The sequence below is a fragment of the Podarcis filfolensis genome (genome assembly GCF_964270895.1).
Source record: "Podarcis filfolensis genome assembly, chromosome: 13".
In the NCBI taxonomy this organism is placed as follows: Eukaryota; Metazoa; Chordata; class Lepidosauria; order Squamata; family Lacertidae; genus Podarcis; species Podarcis filfolensis.
In genome coordinates this window covers 46257139-46278543 of record NC_139615.1, presented here as the reverse complement: position 1 = coordinate 46278543, position 21405 = coordinate 46257139, and the positions used below count along the sequence as shown (strand labels likewise).

The 21405-nt window shown below is 42.3% G+C and overlaps 1 protein-coding gene across 5 annotated transcripts in view; it reads right to left on the bottom strand.

The window, feature by feature from the left end:
• The window catches only part of UBA6 (ubiquitin like modifier activating enzyme 6), a 47708-nt gene that overhangs the window by 13608 nt on the left and 12695 nt on the right, over nt 1–21405 (bottom strand). For 2 of the 5 annotated variants that reach the window (XM_083582577.1, XM_083582579.1), the window contains exons 9-23: nt 20354–20476; nt 18916–19039; nt 17098–17201; nt 16083–16145; nt 15603–15679; nt 14753–14819; nt 13017–13160; nt 11556–11623; nt 9233–9311; nt 8109–8189; nt 7397–7474; nt 5638–5819; nt 2167–2272; nt 632–721; nt 304–384 (exon numbers count right to left, since the gene is read on the bottom strand). In XM_083582577.1, coding sequence (XP_083438703.1) covers nt 304–384; nt 632–721; nt 2167–2272; nt 5638–5819; nt 7397–7474; nt 8109–8189; nt 9233–9311; nt 11556–11623; nt 13017–13160; nt 14753–14819; nt 15603–15679; nt 16083–16145; nt 17098–17201; nt 18916–19039; nt 20354–20476 — 1467 coding nt within the window. Of the gene's footprint in view, nt 1–303; nt 385–631; nt 722–2166; nt 2273–5637; nt 5820–7396; nt 7475–8108; nt 8190–9232; nt 9312–11555; nt 11624–13016; nt 13161–14752; nt 14820–15602; nt 15680–16082; nt 16146–17097; nt 17202–18915; nt 19639–20005; nt 20477–21405 lie in introns of those variants that run through there. The other 3 variants (XM_083582576.1, XM_083582578.1, XM_083582580.1) reach the window with 2 other exon arrangements.

The following is a 21405-nucleotide window of genomic DNA, read 5'->3' as shown; positions in this document are numbered from 1 at the left end:
TCATCTGCTAGTGCTATTTAGAATACCTGCACCAAGCCCTTGAAATTATTCACAATAAGCTTAAAACGCAAATTCCGCCCCCTTCACTTTCCTTTCTAGGTAGAATTAAGTTGCTACTCCGGTCCAAACCTTTGTATACCCCAAGCCTGGACCAGCATGAAAACATAGGGGTCTTAGTTAGATTTCACCACTGTATTAAAATCAGTCCATATTACTAGCTACCTGCAAGGCTCAGCACAGCAAAGTTAAAATGACATCCAGAGTAGCTTTACGCGCAATATTCAACATAAAGTTAGCTATTACCTGTAACACCTCTTCTGCTGATGGATACGTTTGCCAAAACTTGTTAAACAGGGAAGGCTTGTGTGAAAAAGCACTTTCAAACTAAAAGAAAAGGAGTTATGAGAAAATAGCATTGGATTTCCTTCCCAACTGTGTTTTTTTTGGGGGGGTGGGGTATGTTGGTGCCCTTACTGAAATGTGTAATTCTCCTTCATTTCAGTGCAAGAGAAGGTCCCACTGAATTGTGCCCATAATCACAGAATTGTAGAGTTGGAAGGGGCTACGAGGGTCATCTAGTCCAACCCCTGCAATATATCATGCAATAACAATAACAAACAGACAAACTTGCCTTGTCTCTTGCCCACTGTATTGTGTGCTCAGTGGCAGCTGGGAAAGACTTTAAAGTACAAAATGGTATTTCTTCTTCAGGTGGATCTCGCTACATGTAAAAAAAAAAAGGACAAAAGATCAAAATATATCATATACACATGCAGCTGTTTTACCCCTTGCACTATTTATTTCTAATATCAGATCAATTTCTTTCTGTACTCCAGGGGTAGGAAACCTATGGTCTTCCAGATGCTGATGAACTACAACTCCCAACATCCCTGCCTATTGCCACTGCTGGCTGGTGTTGATGGGAGCTGGAGTCTATCAAGATTTGAAGGGCTCTGGTTCGCCACTGCTGCTATACATACTTGCCTGGGAACAAGTCCCAATGAATTCAACTGAACTTCCTCCCAAGCACTCGTGTACAGTGGATCCTCGGGTTACATTGGCTTCTGGTAACGTAACTCCGGTTGCGAACGCGGCAAACCCGGACGTGTATACTTCCGGGTTTTGCTGTGCGCACATGCGCAGAAACGCACTATAGCACCGCCTTTAGATGCGGACTTTTTGGAGTACGTACGGACCCTCGGAACGAATAAAGTTCGTATCTGGAGGGTCCACTATATAGGTTTGTGCTTTTGGTATCGATTACTGACAGGCTACTATTTTTTTCCTTTACAAATGAATTATTTATTTTGAGATATACATATATCCATACATACAATACTCAAATGGACTTGTTACAAGGCCAAGAAGGTTTCCAAAAATATTGACCTCACAGAAGCAGATTGCCATAAAAGCCCCAGTAAAAAATACCACTCTATACAATTAATTGAGCTCTTATAAGAACTTTTTACTTCTTGGCATATATACACTTTATTGACTGGCATCCACAAAGCCATGCAGTCAGTTTTGCATGCCCATGGACACTTTGGACTTGTGTCCGTCCCCCTCTCTTTGGCACATGGCAAACCACTTTTGAAACTGAGGGGCCTTTCAAAAGCAGTATGTGGTGCTGCATTGGGGTTTGGAATTCAAAGTTTAAAAAAGTTGGGGGGGGGGGGGAGAAGAGAGAGATCACAACGGGCATGGCCAAGCTGCCGAGTGCACTTAGAGCCAGCTCTGTGATTTGACAATGCATCTACAAGAATGTTCCAAAGGATCACACACTTTATGTAAGGATGAGATATGGATTCATCAAGCTAAGTACCGTACTTTTCTGTCTATAAGACGCCCCCATGTATAATGTCTTTTGGGGGGCTCAATTTTAAGAAAATGGGGGGGGGAGATGGCACAGAGTTGTTGAGCTTTTCTTGGGGGGCTGCCACAGTTGTTGAGCAATTTGGGGGGGGGATTGCTGAACCGAATATCACTCACACAACTTGAAAATGCTAACAATTGCTAGATCCTGCTCGTGGATGCAACCAATTGCCCATCCCCCCCTTTGCACTACCCATGTATAAGACGACCCCCCCCTTCCCCCTTTAAAGTAAAAAACCCTCATCTAATACACAGAAAAGTACAGTACATTGTTTTTGTAGATGGAGCACTTACATGACTGTTGTACGATTCTGTTAAGTGAGGCACGATGACTTCTGTATGGCCTTTGGTCCCCATCGTTCCGGAATCTAAGAGAGGGCGCAAGCTTGCCAGACAGCGACTACATAGAAGAAGAAAATAAGTGAAGAAAATGAACACATCAGGGTAGATGCCAGAGTGCAGGGGGGAGACAAAAACCATGGTATGACCTCCTAGCTTTGGTTTAATTGGTTTAAAACAAGGGATTTCAGTTGTTGCAGGAATTAACCAGTGGCATATCATTTATCTGCTGGCTTTCCAATTAAAAATAATGCTTGGCAAGTTTAAAACCATTTATATCACCAACAATAAATTAAGAATTACTGATAAATCCAATATAGTTTTGGTGAATCAGAAAAATATCTTCAACTTGGCAAGTCAACCCGGGTCAAAAATGAAGGTCTTCATAAGGCCAAAGAAAGGCAAGAATGTGGTTTGAGGAAGCATATCATTAATGGAATGCATTATCTCCACGTAATAGGCAAATATATTTATACCTAAGGCACACAATTCCTGCACCTGAGCAAGATTTTGAAACGTATTTCAGGCAGTGATCTAAAGCACCAAAACGCTAGATGGAGAAACAGCTCTATGGAACAGGGCCTAGCCATTTCACACCCAGTGCCTACATTTTAACGCAACTGAGAACAGTAACTAAGAACTTCAAAATTCCGGAAATGCCTGTGATCAGGATCTGCTTTGCTTCCTTTTTTCTCAGTCTTTATGCCTCTGTGGTTTGCAGAAGATGAGACTTCCTACGAAGAATTCTACAGCTTAGAAATGGCCACAGGGAAGGCTCCCTATTGCCACACTTCCTCTAACACCATGGAGAAACACCTCTTCAGTAGGTCTTACCGAGCACATACACTCATTTGGGAGGAAGCAGCCCTTTAAGTATCTTGAGCCTAAGCTGCTGAGGCTCAGTACCACTATACAGCAACATTAGAGAAAAGGGGCAAGTTTCCAATGCAAACGTAACACAGGCAGTGTTTATCTGCCCCTCTGCCCTTTGTTGCTTTCTTAGCACCAACGGAAGAGGCAGGGGGCCAATCTGGATCAGAGCACAGGGGAGAGCAAAGAAGTTAAAGGCTTCAGTCCAATCCAGATTGGGAGCTAGTGGAATTTATTTATTTTATTAAATTTATATACTGCTGTCAGGGAACTGCCATCAGCTCAGAGGCGAGAGGTGGAAGGCAGTTGTGTTGTTGTTTTTTTAAAAAAATTATTAACAGACCAATCATATCAAATCAAATCACATAAATTCCGAATTACAGAGCCTAATTTTAAATTTTGTTGGGGTACCCATATTTCAAGTTCCGAAAGGGGTCCAATCCTCTTATTGCTACTGCTTTAAAAGTCCACAAATCTGTCCAAATAATGTTCAAAATTCTGTCCAATCCTTTCTTGCTGTTTTCCACATCTCTTCTAGTTGTTTTCATATATTTTTCCTCTCTCTTTGTCTTTGTGGCCTCTGATTGTCTCCATAAACAGGTTCAAACAAATTTGTATTCCTGTGTGGGTTTTTCCATTCGTCCAAGAGTCGTATTTCAGACAGCTGCCGTATTTCATCGCTTCCATAAAGAAAAGCATTCTTGCTGTCTACTTATTCACTTTTCGCACGTCTGTCCGTCTTTCGCAGTCCTCGACGAGGTTCTACCAGGAATCCAGTATGAAAACAGAGCTTCCTCCTCCCGATAAATCTTTCGACAAGACCCGTCAAAATGGCGACTCCTTTTTTGTTGCTGCGCCATCAAAAACCCTTGTTCTTTTTCTCGATCTCACATGCCAAGCTTTTGGTAGTAAATTATTTCCACACAGTTTTTAATCATCCTGCTTAGGTCGGTTATGCAGCAGTTCTTTTTGAGAAGGGGTTATTGATTAATCACATAGAAGAAAAGAAAAAAAGTTTCCCCCCTCATCCAGTCCCGCTCTGGCATACTGAACCTGATGTAATTTCTTCATGTTGTATTCCGTTAAATCCAAACCCGTTGCTCTCGTTTCACAGAGGTCACTTTAGCTAGCAGTTTTCACTCCCGTTCTTCACTTGAAATATGTGCATTTGCTTCATTTCCAATTAAATATCTCAAGCTTATTCAAACCAGTGCGCGATCAGAGACAGCGTCCGGGAGAGCCGGACTCCACCCGAGGGCTTTATGCCTAGTGCCCTCACCCCCTTCTTTCGAATCTGGGGGTGAATTATGGGCACAGCAGGCAAGGCAGTCCCCCCCATTCCCTTGGGGGGGGGCAAGGGAAGCTGCATACTCCCATCACAGCCTCTTAATTACCTTGTGTGGGTCGGAGAGATGTTATTGTCGGCCATCTTCCAATGCGCCCCCTGGTGGCCCCCCGGAAGGGCAGTTGTGTTATAGGGAACCTCCTAAAATCTTGCGAAGCAGTTCCTCCTCTGGTGAGGAGGAAAGCCCCGCCTCTAGTGGAGAGGAGGTGCAGCAACCAGGGGATGCTAGGGAGAGTCTCAACACCGAGCCTGGGCAAATCGGAGAGGAGGGAAGTAGCCCTTTGCCAGCGCCCATTCTGCGCAGTAGGTTTCTGCGCAGTAGGTTTCAGGGTGGAGAAGGCTTGGGGTCACGCAACTGTTATGCTGGGGGAGGTACAAAGACTGACCACTCCCAGATTCTGCTAGCAATTGAACCAGACATGAACTTATGACGCTCTTCACTGTAAATAGTTTGCACTAAGAATAAAGCCTGGAAAAGACAGGTCGGAGTCTTGCCTGTTTGTTCTTGAGCAACCACACCAGCACCTGACAACTGCCATTCATCCGAGGACCACAGGGCTGTTTACAGTATAGAAGTAGTCCCACACTGTGCTGGCTATCTTCTCTAAAAAACAAGCCCCACCTATTCACGCAGTTGCTGTATGAATGGTGTTGCATCAAGTTTGGACCTCAGATTTATAAACTGCTAGACCACACACAGTCTGACCACATAGTGTAGAGTAGGAGCAAGCCTTGGGCTTGCTACCAGATGTATACATTTTAATGTGTCACAAACCCAATGCATTGATAAGCATGCCCCTCCCATTAGAGTCCATAACACTTTAGATACATTTGCAACTACACATTGTTGGGTCATTAATCAAGTTAACATTCCCAATCAGAAATTCCAGTAAAACTAGTAGAACAATAACCCGTAGTAGTAGTAAAAGTTGCTTCAAATAGAGCTATTGAGGCATTTTCTCACAAAAAAGACATGCTGTGCTCACCGTTTCACAATGGTGCAGATATATATATAATTAAATACTAAACTAATTTTAAACAAACCAGGAGATTAAAAACATGGCTTGAAGTGGATTTGAGGCAACTGGTTTTGAATTATCCACAGCTGTGCCAAGAAAGCACAGGGAAAACTGCCACCAAGGGTGGCAAGGACAGAAATGCTATGAAGGGTGGGAAAGGGTACAAATTGAACTCTCAGATCATGCACCTACCTGTCAATGTATCTCCTTGCTTCCACATTGTCTAGTGCAGTAACAACTACATCTTGTGCAGTGTAGAAATCATCATTGTACACGTTCTCAGTAGCTGGGCAAACTTTGTTCAGATATGGGTCTATCTTGATCTGAGGATTGATGTTACGTGTCGCTGTTGCTGCTGTACAACTTTTGGGCTTCTAAGCAAAATTAAAATATTCATAAACTTTGGTTAATATTCTTGCTGGAAAAAGGCAATTGCAATGCAAAACAAAAGCTTCCAAATCACTGATAACATACTCAAAAGAATCACCCCTTTAGTGAAATGAGGTATGAGATAATGAGCTAAATAGACACGTAACACTGACTCTTGAGCAAAGAAAATGAATAAAACATTTTGTTTTACCAAGTTGAACTCTTTAATTCTGGAAAGAACAACTGACAGCAAAAATTAATCAAAGTTCTGTATTGAGGCCGATACAAAACATTTCCTAAAATAAAATACAGTAGAACCTTGGAAGCCGAACGCCTGTAAAGTCGAACGTTTCGGCTCCTGAAAGACTGAAAACCGGAAGTGATTTTTCCAGTTTTCGAATGATTTTTGGAAGCATGAAAGTCTGGCGCAGCTTCCAACTGGCTGCAGCCAATCGGAAGCTGCGCCTTGGAAGTCGAACAGACTTCCAGAATGGATTCCGTTTGACTTCCAAGGTACGACTGTATTTTGTAACTGGAAAACTCAGAGACCATTTATAGAGCATGTGTAAGCCAAGCAAGACTATGGATACATCTAGTCACCACCCATCCCACAGTTCTGCTCTCCTGCGTTCATCATAGCTCGTGATTATCACCCAACCCAGTTAACCCTTCCTTAACCCATAGAAATCTGGATTATTGTGCATGTTGCTACTAATTTAATACTGCTGTTGCTATTTTGGTGTTCTTTACCTATTTCTGTCTTTAATGTTATTCCACTGATGTGGTTGTTAGCTGCACTGAGAATTCTTTTTAGAAACAGAAAAGATGAAACATGCTATTATTTATTAAACAGAAGCAGAATACTGGCAATCTGGACCAGCAACGCCTCTCTATAGTATCTCTATTTCCCAACCATTCTACCCAAAATTCTTTTAACTGGAGTTAGCATGGTTAAACCTAAAACATTATTTTTAATAATAATAGTAATAATAATTTTGAGGCTTATTTGCAAAAGAAACTCAAGGTGGTCAACAGATTAAATACTTTTATTATATGTTTAAGCTAACTTATTACAAAGAACACATACAACGTTTGTAATTTTTTGGAACAACAAATTCAATGATAATATCCAATCTGAAGCTGTTTTCAACCCACTGCAACAGTATTTCTTTATGTTCTTTATTGGTTTATTTTGTTTATTGATAAAATAATAAAATAAAATTATGGTAATAATTATTAATTGTATAATGAATAATATAATCCAAACCAGACCCAATACAATAAAATGCAATAAACAAATCCAACAATCATTAAAATAAACACTACTTAAGCAAGTAAAAACGTTAATCAGTCAAACTTCTACATGCAAGGTGTGTGCTCTGCCTTTTGAGCTATGCATACAGCCCTGATGTTAACATCTTCACCAACAAAATCAATTTATTTTGTCCTAGGTTAAATATATGAAGATTTACCTCAATAACTTTAAAATAGCTCTTAAAATAGCAAGTTGATTCCACAACCACACTTGACTTTTTCAAAAATATGCACAAATTGCTTTTTCTCACCAACCGCTCCAACTTACCTGTATATGGTGTGGACGGAACAGAAATTGCCTATTTAAATTGGATTTTTCTATTAAGTCAGGATCTGTAATTGTAACCTATAGTAGGTTGGACAAATAGGTGGAATTACAAGTTATGGTTAATATAAATCTTTGATTGTTTCTAGTTTGAATCAGTCCTGAAAGCACTCAATTTGGTTACCCCCCCCCAACAATTATTAAGAGAGAATTTCCCCTCTACCCTAAAAAATGCATATAATCTTATACTGAGTAGTCATTCCTGCCCAGAAACAGATTCAAAATCATAGCTCTTTCCATTTAACAGGACTACAAAATGGCCTGAATTCAGGCTTACTTTTACAACTAATAAATTATCACCTAAAAATGCCACATAGCGATTGACCAACTAACCTACAGATGTATCAAAATTGCTATGGTAGTTCAGCGCTACCTAGAATTCTGATAAACATATATTCCAATACATTGTGATTTCTGGAAGTTCAAAAACAGAAACCAAAACATGGAAATGTGAGGTTACAGAACCCAAATGTGTAGTTGTAACAAAGCATTCTCCATCATTACATGAAGAAATTGGCAGGACAAAGATCCCCCTCCAAGTTCTATCACACCCAAGGCATAATAGATCTGATCTTACTAAAATCATAAAATAATTTTTAAACAACTTGCGAAAAGAGTAAAAAGAACTGAAATTAGTATGGAAAACCAAACCTACCATGCCCCTTTCTCGTCCAGTGCCAACACCAAGGAGTGCAAAATTTTTCAACATTTCACAGCCTATCGCACCACAACCAACCTGCAAAGTAATAGGTGTATAAATTTCCAATCCTTACGCAGATATTATACATTTCCATCCTTTAGGCAGCTAAACCTTTAGTTGAGCTTCTTGTTTGATAAAACTAGAATACACAAAATTCGGGGGGGGGGGGAATCCCTAAACTGTTGGGGTGCCAAGGACATATTGACATGCTATCACACCTATTGGCTGGAAATTCAGACAGCCTTTCAATTGTGAAATGAAAGATTGAAGATGCCTTAAAGAGAAGATTATACCTAACTAAAGTATCTGAAGTTAAATACTGGACTGAAACGCATCAAAAGAATTCCAGCTCCTACTATAAAAGGCATCACTATGAGCCATCTGGGTATTTTGCATGTTTTAACCCACCACTATATGTTCTAAACTTCCAGGAAAAGGTAGTTTCAAAGTTCCAACTAATTCACAGAACAGTAATTTCTAAAATAGGGACGCGGGTGGCGCTGTGGGTTAAACCACAGAGCCTAGGACTTGCTGATCAAAAGGTCGGCGGTTCAAATCCCTGCGACGGGGTGAGCTCCCGTTGCTCGGTCCCTGCTCCTGCCAACCTAGCAGTTCGAAAGCACATCAAAGTGCAAGTAGATAAATAGGTACCACTCCGGTGGGAAGGTAAACGGCATTTCCGTGCGCTGCTCTGGTTTGTGAGAAGTGGCTTAGTCATGCTGGCCACATGACCTGGAAGCTGTACGCCGGCTCCCTCGGCCAGTAAAGCGAGATGAGCGCCGCAACCCCAGAGTCAGCCACGACTGGACCTAATGGTCAGGGGTCCCTTTACCTTTATCTTTAATTTCTAAAATACTTGTCCACTGGGTTTTCTTACTGCAATATATTACAGACTACTATCCAACAAAGGCAATAGGGTCAGTGCTGTTAACCAGGCTGGTGGTTCAAGCCCACCCAGGGACAGCTGAGGGCAGGATTCCTGCACTGCACAGAGCTGGACTAGATGGCCCTTGGGGTCCCTCTTCCAACTCAACAACTGTGTGACATAATGTCAGACTTATCCTACAAGCCATGCTTACCAAGAAAACATTAAGACGGTGCAGCTTCTGACACAAGGAGTCTCCAATGCAGGCTCTCAAGGCGTCGTACCTGTCCCCTCTGTTGCAGACAGATGTGGGAAAGAAGTGAAGATAACATTGACAGATTCTATCAAACATATTTTGCTGCACTGTCAGAAATATGAGCAAGCCAGGACTCAACTGATATTACCCTTGCTGGTACCTTTCCCGGAAAATCAGAGGCTTACTATGTCAGGTTCCTACTGGAAGACCGGACAAACGCTAGAACATTAGCAGTGGTGAAGTTTTTATCGGTGGTTGCAAGAACCAATGATCCCTATCTTTAAATCTGAACAAAATGCTTGTTTAACCTGGAGGTAGGCTGTCTGAATTGTGCATTGCTTTGTAACGATTTGTTGGGTCTCTGGACCGTAATAAAGATTGTATTGTATTGTATATCAAGCTGGCTTTAAATAAAATTAAATTAATTAACATTGATAGAAAGAGACAAAAATGTTTCAGAACTGCTTCACTTGTGTATGTCAGTGCAAGGGAACAAAGATGCTCATATTTCCCTAGCATACTCTCCTCCTTCCAATATCACAAAATAAGCATTTCTAAAAAGCATTAAACAACAACAATAAGTAATAAGAATAATAATACAATTTATGTACCACTATATACCAGCCTTTATCAAAAGATCTCAGGGTAGTGAACAACATTAGAAGCACATTACAAAACATCAATGATAAAACATAATAAAACCAAAATAAAAACCATACCGATAGACAGCCTAATAAGAAAATAATAGTAACAGTCCCTCTCCCTCATACAGACAGGCTGTAGATTATTTAATAGCCATTGGCCTGGGTAAAGAGGAATGTCTTTGCCTGGTGTCTGAAGATATGTAATGATGGTGCCAGGCGAGCCTCTCTGGGGAGAGCATTCCACAATTGGGGAGCCACCACAGAAAAGGCCCGTTCTCTTGTTGCCACCCTCCAAACCTCTCTGGGAGGGGGGAATGTAGAGAAGGGCCTCAGATGGCAAGAACAGGGTCTGGGTCGGTTTCCATGGGGACAGGGTGTCCTTAAGGTATTGAGGTCCAGAGCTGTGTACAAACACAGCTGTCAATTGAAGGCAACGCTTTAAGCATCTGATGAAGTTGGCTCTAGTCGATGAAAACCTATGCCACAGTAAGTCTTATCAGTATTTCAGGTGCCATATTCTCATTGTTTTGTGTTTTGTTTTGCTCTAAACCATGGGTATGCAAACTAAGGCCTGGGGGCCAGATCCGGCCCAATCACCTTCTAAATCCAGCCCGCAGACAGTCCGGGAATCAGAATGTTTTTACATGAGTAGAACGTGTCCTTTTATTTAAAATGCATCTCTGGGTTATTTGTGGGGCATTGGAATTCATTCACATATTTTTCTTCAAAATATAGTCCGGCCGCCCACAAGGGTCTGAGGGACAGTGGACCAGCCCCCTGGTGAAAAGGTTTGCTGACCCCTGCAGTCCAGACATACAAACATAGCCAGGGAGAGCCAAAGCTCAGCTGCACAGCACATGATTTGCATGAATAAGGTCCCACATTCGATGCCTAGCATCTCCAGGTAGGTCAGGGAAAGACTCCTGCCCAAAACCCTGAAGGGACAGGGCCAGTCAAAGCAGAACGTACGGAGCTACATAGATTAATCGTCTGCCTTGATATGTCAGCTCCCTAGGCTCCTCTGGAATCGGATAACCTCATCTTCTCTGAGCAGGGCCTGCTTCAATGGGTTAGGACAGAGATGAAGAACCTTTTCATTCAGAGCATCACATTCCCTCCTGGGTGGGCATAAGCAGGCTGGGCAACAGATGTACTCTTCCCTTGCCATCCCGTAAAGCCAAAGGCATTAACATAATTCAAAGACACATTCCAGCCAGGCAAAAAGCATTCAGAGAGGGCAGGGGAGGGGATCCTTGAGAGATATGACTTGGGGAGAGTATTGAGGGATGCACAGAGGGCCCTAGCTCTGGGGTTCCCAACCACTGGGTGAAAAAAGTACACACGCGTACATGTTTTATATAAGTTCTTTTAAACATGCATGCCTTCAGACACAACAGCATTCATGTGGTTATCTTGGGATTGGGACCAGGAGGATCCAAATGCGCTGGATGAGCTTGAGCATTTCTATCCAACTAAACAGGTTTGTAATGAAGGTAAAATTGGTGGGGAGGGGAGATAATTTAAGCTACTCTGAGCTGCTTGGAAGAGAAGTGGAACATAAATGTTGAAGAAGTAAACAAATTAATTGATTAAGGAACAGAGAGAGAATGAGCAGCTTGACTGTGCCATTTTTTTACCTTGGAAGGAATTCTTCACGGCTCACTTTTTCTAGAAATGTGACTAATTCAAATGCATCAGTATACAGCTGGAGAAGGAGGGGGGAAAAACAAGATTCAGCATGTCTTAAAATGTTTAAACTACACTAAAAATAATAATATCTATTTTATTACAGCATACAACCTGGGGGGGGGGGCAAAATCTGAACAAGATATTAGACTGGTGTGATAGAATTCTAGACTGTACCACTTCAGACTGCTGGTGGTGTATTGCATTAATTACGGCTCCCCCAACATAAGACGTTCCCTTCATGTGGCACACTAACACAATAGGAAAATGGTTGCTAGATCTTTCTCCACAATGTTTAGTATAAGCAGGGAGTAGTTTGGTTTTTTTAAGAAGGGAAAGCCTACAGAAATGAATGTCATACTTAAAAGAGTCTGAAATGATACACTGCAATGCTTTCTTACCTCCCTCTACCAACTCATATCTTTCGCACATAAATCGGTTCTTGCTTACTTCAAAACAAAACTGATGTGTGCAACAAGCAATATATATCTATGGGATGATTTGCCAGCAGACTAGTACTATGTCTCATAATTTACTATTTCTCAGCTTAATATTGTTTTATTAGTAGCCTTTGATACTGTGAATTTAAAAATCCAGAAAATATAGTGGAAATACCCTTAATACAGTGGACGGTCAGGTTGCAAATGTGATCTGTGCGGGATGCACGTTCACAACCCGCAGTGTTCGCAACCTGCATCTGTGCATGCACAGGTTGCGATTTGGTGCTTCTGCGCATGTGCAAAGCACAATTTAGCGCTTCTGCGCATGCGCAATGGCTGAAACCTGGAAGTAACTCGTTCTGGTACTTCCGGGTTTCGGCAGTCCGCAACTCGAAAAAACGCAACCTGAAGTGGCTGTAACCCGAAGTATGACTGTACTCTCATCTGTGGTAATTCCTTATAGTAATGCATCCTATCTTATAGTGGGAACATTCCGATAAGGCAACACAGCAGGAATGATTGGTGAGAAGGGCTGCTGCCATGAACCGGTTCGAGGGCAGCTCATGGGCCAGTTAAATGACCCACGTGGGCCGCTTGTGGTCCTTAGGCTGCTGCCCCCTGCTCTAGACCATGGTGGAGTATCATGAATGAACACTGTACTCAGGTGTCAACTCCCCCCCCCCCCTTGGGGCTTAATTCATTACTTCCTGACAAACTATACGAACAATCCTGAAGTCTCACTCAAACCGAAAGGTTGCCAGTTTGGGCATAATAGTAAACTATGGCTTGCTTAAATCTGAAATACAGAATTAAGGCCTGGATGCAAGAAACGGAGAATAACGCTCATGCACAAGTGTCATTTGCTATTCTCCACCATCTTTGATGTTTCATCTGAACACAAGCAATATTATGCTCACAGAATGCTGTCGTCCCTAAATTTATGTAACCTAATCCAAAACAAAGAAAACAGACCCATTGTTGCAGGGGAGAAAATTTTCCTGTCACTGCTTTCAAGACTTCTTGACTGGCAACACCACCGAGTGCTGCTGTAAGAGGTGCCAAAGATCCCTGAGCCATCCTTGATAGCCATTTCACCATGTCTTCATTAACTTGAGGCTACAATTTAAAAACAAAATAAGATCAATGTTTGTATACAAATAGCATTGAAATCTTTAAAATTAGTAGGTTGCTGACTTGGTAAATTGGTGCACAGTAAACATGGGAAGTAAAGCACATTAGAGGTAAGATTAAAATTCAGTTCTCAGCTTCTGTCCCTTTGATTATGGCAATCAGAAACTGGTAACTGAGCTTCTCACTGCATGAGGTAGCCATGGCAGCCCTAGAAAACAAAAATTATCCTCCAACGTGGCCTGTTAGCCTGGAATACATTTTGCATGAAAAATGTTGGAACAAGAGCTCCTTGAAAGCAAGAAACAGCTAACAGGAAAGCATCAGCGAAGCTACATTTTTGTTTACATAACCCTCACTGGATTAAAATCTTTCTATTCTTTCAAACTGTTGCTCAAAATTTGTCTTCAAAAGCTTGGGCAATTTCAACTTAGGTAAAGGGACCCCTGACCATTAGGTCCAGTCACGGATGACTCTGGAGTTGCGACGCTCATCTCGCTTTATTGGCCGAGGGAGCCGGTGTACAGCTTGACTAAGCCGCTTCTGGTGAACCAGAACAGCGCATCTACTTGCACTTTGACATGCTTTCGAACTGCTAGGTTGGCAGGAGCAGGGACCGAGCAACGGGAGCTCACCCCGTCGCAGGGATTTGAACTGCGACCTTCTATCAGCAAGCCCTAGACTCTGTAGTTTAACCCACAGCGCCACCAGTGTCCCTTACTACTTCAACTATGTAAAAACAGCACTTACAGAAAAGTAGTAGAAAAGGAAGGGAAGTCATATGGTATATGTATACATGCTGTATTTGATATGAAGCTGTAAGTGAGACGGGGGAGGGGAGGGGGTTAAATATGCTCTCTGTTCCTCCTTTTGAAAATGCAAATAAATAAAGAATTGACTAAACCTTTATGTAGACTATACATTAAAATCATAGTGTCACATAGTGATGATAACAACACAATCTCAACGATTGTGCCCATTTTTAAATGAGAAGCCACATAACCTCACAGCGCTGTTCTGAGGATAAAATAAGGAGAATAGTTGCTCATTCATTCATAATATGTATGTGTGTGTTAGTAGTAATATGAGTGTGTAAGAGATTAAGAGTTTGAGTCATGCATAAGTTTCATTGGTCAATATTAACATTTCCTATATAGTGGGGGGGGGGATAAAAATAAAGAAGTAAAAGGCAGATTTAGATGGCATGTCCCTCTTTTGAAATACAAATTCTCAACAGAATGGTCACTAAGATAGCTAAGCTGAAGCAACCATGGAAAGCTGTGTAATACTTTTCAGTGAGCTGAGCAATGGTCTTAATTACATTTCTGCAGTTTCCATGCATGACAGCTTTTGACTGATGCAAAAGAAGGTACTATAATGCATCACAAAGATGCTCAGGTGATAAAGATATAAATGTAAAACATACAAGAGAGCCAGCAGAGACCAACTACAGCAGAAAACTGAAGATGATGAGGGATCTCTCACAAAGCTCAGTTCAACATTTAAATGCACCACACTATATAATTACATGCATTACTACAGTCACAGGTGAGTAAGCTAGATAGCACAAAATTACTCACTTTGCCTTCCAACGTTTTACTTATGGACACTGCCATCTTCAGCATCTCCTCGGCATCCTGAAGGCACCTGCAACCCAAACAAAAAGCATAGCATCTCTGCTCCACGCAGCACCTCTTATATCTGCTACCAGAGCTGGGAGAATGTCCTGGCCTATGTGAGAATGACATTTAGTTGCTTCAACAGCCAGGAGATTCAGCTGCATTTGTTGGAACACTGGAAAACAAATGAAGGGGGGGGGACTTGCACACACTTTCCCCTTGCTCCATTGACTGTTGTATCACTGTCTATTTTATTGTATTTTAAATATATTGCAAGGTGCCTTGAGAACTTCAGTTAGTAAGCGGGGTATAAATTCTCCTAAATAAATACATAAAATAGAAGAAATCACAAGGTGGTTTTAGCCAACCCCCCACTCCGCTTTAATATCTTTTTAATCCCACCCCCAAACACATACAGCATTGTGGACAATAGTTCCAATTCATGGCCGTGAAGCAGTGGAGAGTCTTAAATGTTATATGAATACATCATAGTCTATCCTCAACTAGACAACAGTTGAAGTTTCTTGTACAACCGACATAACAAATTGATTCTCTGCCCATGACTCTCCCAAGTATCAAGGATAAGAAAATCATGGTCTCAATTCTGCACACATTTAGGCAGATTAAATCCCACAGAAGCCCAAGTGATTTGTAAACAGCTGAACTGTGCAAGGGATTGCAACTCAATTAATTAAATAACCTAATGAGTTACAGTTTAAACTGCTATCGATAACAATCTATCCACCTCTAACTATATTAACAGTGTACCCAACAACCCAAACTTTGTGCAGCTATGGTACAGATACGTTACCCAATTGTCGGCATACGAGCAAAACTCTCTTGAAACTGATTCAAGGCTAGCATGGCAATGTGAATTTGCAGAGGGGCCTGCAAGGAGGAAAAAATAGTGGATGATCAGTAATATGCAGAGCAATCACATAAGAAGAAGTCTGTATACTCCAAGGCAAAACTTTCCAAACTGTGTCATGACACACTAGTGTGCCGGCTGCAGTGTGTAGCTGTGTTGCGTGAATGCTCCCCATGCTCCTCCCAGGGCTTGAAAGGGGTTAGTTTAACCTCCAGTTTGCTGGTAAAACTCACGAAATGATGCATGTCTAAAAAGCATGCTACCAGCATGAAAGGTTTGGAAAGCTCTGCTCTAAGGATTACATTAGCTTGCTACAGCAAGAACAAGAGCCACTAAGGCCTTAAGGGGAAAACAAATGCAGTATACACTATTGTTTTTAAACATCAAAGTGTCATATTAAAAACAAAACAAAGCAAAACCAACCTCAGGCTTGCTGAAATCTGCAACGAGGCATGTTGGGTTAATCAACTGCTTCTCCAGCTGTTGCTAAAAGTTAAAAAAATCAATTTGCACACACTTTAGAACAGAAGAAAGCAAAGTACATGCAAGCGTCTTTAAAATTTCCCAAACCTTCCCAGGATTAGCTTGCAAACTTTAGCAGGGTGTAACTGTAGATACAATTCAAAAAATAAACCAGAAACGGGAGTCATCATAGCTCGCTAGGAACACATTAAAACGGGAAAGACTGTTGGGGAGAGGAAAACCTATCTCTGCACCACAGATACAAATCTCACTAGGAGCAAGGGATGGGTTTAGCCTCCATCACAATGAATGCACCCTTTTACTCTCTGCTATGTAAGTGAATATGTGCCGTGGTACAGGAAAATGTAAAGCACAAAACTTGTAGAAAACATTGCAGTGGGGACAAAAGGAGCTTGGAACACATCCTGTTCCAAGTTACAAGGCTTAAATGTGGAACTTAAAAATGTGTGATCTGATGTCCAAACCCTTTGCAACACAAGTGAGAAGACCAGGAACTGCACCTAACCTTGTGTTGTGCCCTACAGGTACTCTGAGGCAAAGGCGAAGCAAAAGATGTGTAGACTACTTCCTTGAATCAAGGGGCTTCAAAGACCTCCAAAGCTCAAGACAAAATCAGAATCAAGGGAGAAGAACTGTCCCTGTAGTTATACCTCCAATGTACTGCAAACCCCTTTGAAGTACAGCACAACCACCAGAAGAAACGAGAGACGTTCACCATAGCAAGAAGGTGGGGGTGGTAGGTGAATTTATGTATCCCTGATTTTATGTTCTGACATTTCAACGTAACCTTGCCCTTTTGAGATCAAGTTATACAGGTGCCTCATATGGAGAAGGGCTAAATAATATTTTTATTCAAAAAGTCAGATCTCTGGCCTGAGCACCAAGCTTCAACAATTTCTAGAGGTGAAAATAGATGTGATCACTGCTGACTGTTGTCCTTATGCAGAATACTTACAAAATGGAATATCTTAGGAGTCTTTATTTGGATAGCTATGCCACCATGTAAGTAAGGTTCCATATTCACTGTATTCCCAATGCTAAAAGAATAAGGTGATACCACTGTAAGAGAGGAGAAAGTGTAAATCACTGTTAACAAGGTAGTTAAATGAAGCAGAACTACAGAAAGAGCAGGAAAACACTTTTGATTTTATACAGGATCTGCAAACCTAATTAACTTTCAAAGAGTTAGCACTAAACATGTACAATTCTCTTAGGCAGTGGACTCTCCTTCATTGGAAGCTTTAAAGGAGAGGTTGGATAGGCATCTGTCATGGATGCTTTAATTGAGATTTCTGCATTAGAGGGGGTTGCACTAGATGACCTTCAGGGTCCCTTCCAAACCTACAATTCTATGATTATGCAAAGCAAGCACATTTCCACAATGTACAGTGGTACCTCGGGTTACATATGCTTCAGGTTACATACGCTTCAGGTTACAGACTCTGCTAACCCAGAAATAATAGTGCTTCAGGTTAAGAACTTTGCTTCAGGATGAGAACAGAAATCGTGCTCCGGCGGCACGGCGACAGCAGGAGGCCCCATTAGCTAAAGTGGTGCTTCGGGTTATTTACAGTTTCAGGTTATGAACATGCCTCCGGAATGAATTACCGTATTTTTCGGGGGGAATTCCCCCATCTCCCGCAAAAGCCCACAGGAGGGAGAAGGGACGGACTCGGCCAGTCAGTCCCTTCTCCCTCCTCGGGGAAAAGCCCCCAAGAGCGGCGCGCTCTTTAAAGGCTGCGCGGCTCCTACGGGCTTTTCTACGAGGTGGGGGAATTTAAAGGAGCCCCTTTAAAGAGCGCACGGCTTTTGCCTGCTTTTGTGGGAGGTGGGGGAATTCCTCCATCTCCCGCAAAAGCCCACAGGAGGGTTGGAGAGTAGCGGGAAGGCGTCACACGCCTTCCCGCTGCGCCCCATCCTCTGGGGCTGGCCATGGGGGAAGCACTGCTCCCCCCCCCCCCCCCGCCAGCCTCAAAGCCGGGCCGGAGAGTAGCGGGAAGGCGTAGCGCGCCTTCCCGCTGCGCCCCATCCTCTGAGGCTGGCCATGAGGGAAGCACTGCTTTCCCCCCCGCCAGCCTCAAAGCCAGGTCGGAGAGTAGCGGGAAGGCGTAGCGCGCCTTCCCGCTGCCCCCCATCCTCTGGGGCTGGCGATGGAGGAGGCGCTGCTTTCCCCACCGCCAGCCTCAAAGCCGGGTCGGAGAGTAGCGGGAAGGCGTCGCGCGCCTTCCCGCTGCCCCCCATCCTCTGGGGCTGGCGATGGAGGAGGCGCTGCTTTCCCCCACCGCCAGCTTCAAAGAGCAGACTCTCCTGGCTTCAGCAGAAGCAACGCAAAGCCTCCGGAGCGCAGGCTTCGCGTTGCTATCGCTGAAGCCAAGGAGCCTGCATTCGCCCCATAAGACGCACACACATTTCCCCTTCATTTTTGGAGGGGAAAAAGTGTGTCTTATAGGGCGAAAAATACGGTAAGTACTTAACCCGAGGTACCACTGTATTTAACTCCTGTTAGTCATGGGGAGAAGCTTAAGCAAGTTGCTGAAGTTCTGCCCTCTATTTAAAAGCCCGAGTTCAAGATTTGACGCAGGCATTTCTACAGAGAGTTTCAAGCCATGTCTATGGAACTATGGAGCAATGCTGAACAACAATGTTGTGAACTGGCAACAACAGAGTTAAGGCAGCGCACACAGCAGAACAACATGAAAGGAAAATGCATTTCTATCAGTTTGGAAAACAGTGGCTTCGCACAAGCAGGAAAACTATACAAAACATGGCTTACCAGTTATTTGATGCGTGGATCCATTTAAACACTGCATTCCATTAACTTCCCGGAAAGTTACAAACTGTCCCGTTTCAAGCTTATGAGGGTTATTATCAAGGCAAGTGACAATACCAGGATTGGACTGAAATTGTAACACACCAAAAATTAGTAGGGGGAAGAACCGATTGCTAGACATTGCCACACAAACATTCTCTTGGCTCATACAAATACACATATTGAAAATCATTGCAACTGCAGCATAGATGCTGCCAAAAATTCACTTGTGTGGCAGAATCTAAACTGGCAATAGCATTGTTTTTCATTTTCAAAAAGTTTCACTCTTTTAAGTTATATATTTAAAAGGACAAATATTCTCCTTTCTTCAATCCATAAAGATGCAACAACCTCAGACACCCAAACCTGAAACAGTTCTTTATTGTACATAAAACTAAAGGTGGTGTGGACATCTATGACCAGATGCTCACTACCTGTATTTCCAAAGAAATGACCAGAATCCAACGGTGTACTGTTATTTTTCAAATACAATAGACAGTACCTATTTAAATGCCTGTATAGTTTCTGAGCTGAACCCACCCAAAAAGTATATTCTTAGCAGAGTAGATGAAGCCCTGGGTTTGAGTCACAGCATACATAGTTCTGGGGTATCAAGAAAGGGAGTCACAGAACTGGCAGGGCTGGTCACTTCTGGCACCAAGAAAAGGGTATGTGTTTTCTCTGTTGCTAATAGGTAAAGGTAAAGGGACCCCTGACCATTAGGTCGTCGTGACCGACTCTGGGGTTGCGGCGCTCATCTCGCTTTATTGGCCGAGGGAGCTGGCGTACAGCTTCCGGGTCATGTGGCCAGCATGACTGAGCCACTTCTGGCGAACCAGAGCAGCACACAGAAACACCGTTTACCTTCCCGCTGGAGCGGTACCTATTTATCTACTTGCACTTTGATGTGCTTTCGAACTGCTAGGTTGGCAGGAGCAGGGACCGAGCAACGGGAGCTCACCCCATCGCAGGGGTTTGAACCGCCGACCTTCTGATCAGCAAGTCCTAGGCTCTGTGGTTTAATCCACAGCGCCACCTGCGTCCCTTCTGTTGCTGATACAACGAAATAAAATCACAGTAATGATTTGCCTCATATACCCTTTTCGCTTGCCCAATTCATACACTTGGGAAAAGCGGTAATTGTGCCTATGCTGCTAGAGTAGCATGTGCTACAGTTGCAAGTTCTGTAACACATAATTCATAATTCACAATTCATGAATTATTGCAGCTACACTTGGGTAGCTCCTATAGTTATGTTATACGTAAGTTAATGGCACACTGATGGCATACTTTTTTAAGTTTAAAAACTTTGGGGCTAATTAGACCCCACCACACTAGCTTCCTCAGAATATACTGGACTCTCAAACTGGACTGATATAATAAACCTTGCTATCGTCCTCACCTGAGATATGTTCGAAATGAAGATTTCTTTTGGCTCTTCACCTGTGGTGTCCAGGACTTCAAATTCATCACCAAAGTCACAAAACAGACGTGCCCATATCCCATATACATCTGCACTTATAAACTATACGAAAGACAAGTAAGTTAAATAAATTTCACAATCTTGATTCAAAGCAAAGAGATAAAATGTAAGAGGATTTCCCCCGAATGATTCTTCCTTCCCAAACATTGGTTTGACTGCATTAAGTGTACAATTTCCTGTAGGGAAAACTCCACCTCATACAGGTACTAAAGTATATATTTGAGGACATACAATCAGCGTGTAATTATCTCTTCCCTGCATTTGCATGAGGTTTGAAAATTTTATCTGCTTCCTCTTCCAAGAGTCAAAAAATTACCAACCCTTTCTTCCATTGACTAAAATGCAATTTTTTACTCATCCTGACTGGATCAGTTTTTGATTACAAGGAGAAAAACAGAACAATTCAAAAGAAAAGGTTGCCTTTGTCTGGAAAACTTCCAGTTGGTGTGAATTTACCATGGCGTATAACTTTCTGCTTCTCCTTACCTCTTTACCTCAGAATAACAGAGCTCTCTCTATTTTAACAAAAAGATTATATAAGATTTGAAGAAGCCTGGTAGCCATTACATCTGCTATATAGAATCAAATGAAGGATAACATGCATAAACTAGCATGTCTTTTCTAAATTATGTATTTTGCTATTTTATGTTTTCTTCTCTTAATTTTAAATGCCATATAAATTCCAATTTCCTTAAATAAATTTATTTTTAAGTGTTTATTCTGCTCTGTCCAGCATATTACCTGGTGTGGTGCCCAAAAACCATGGGGTTTCTTTTTGTATAAGGATTTTAATACAGCATTCCAGCCGCTTGATAAAAGGTGGCTAGTTCATGTTGAATGAGATTATCCTTTAGGTACCAAGGTCCTCAGCCACTTAAAAAAGGTAAAGGGACCCCTACCATTAGGTCCAGTCGTGACCGACTCTGGGGTTGTGGCGCTCATCTCGCTTTACTGGCTTAGGGAGCCGGCGT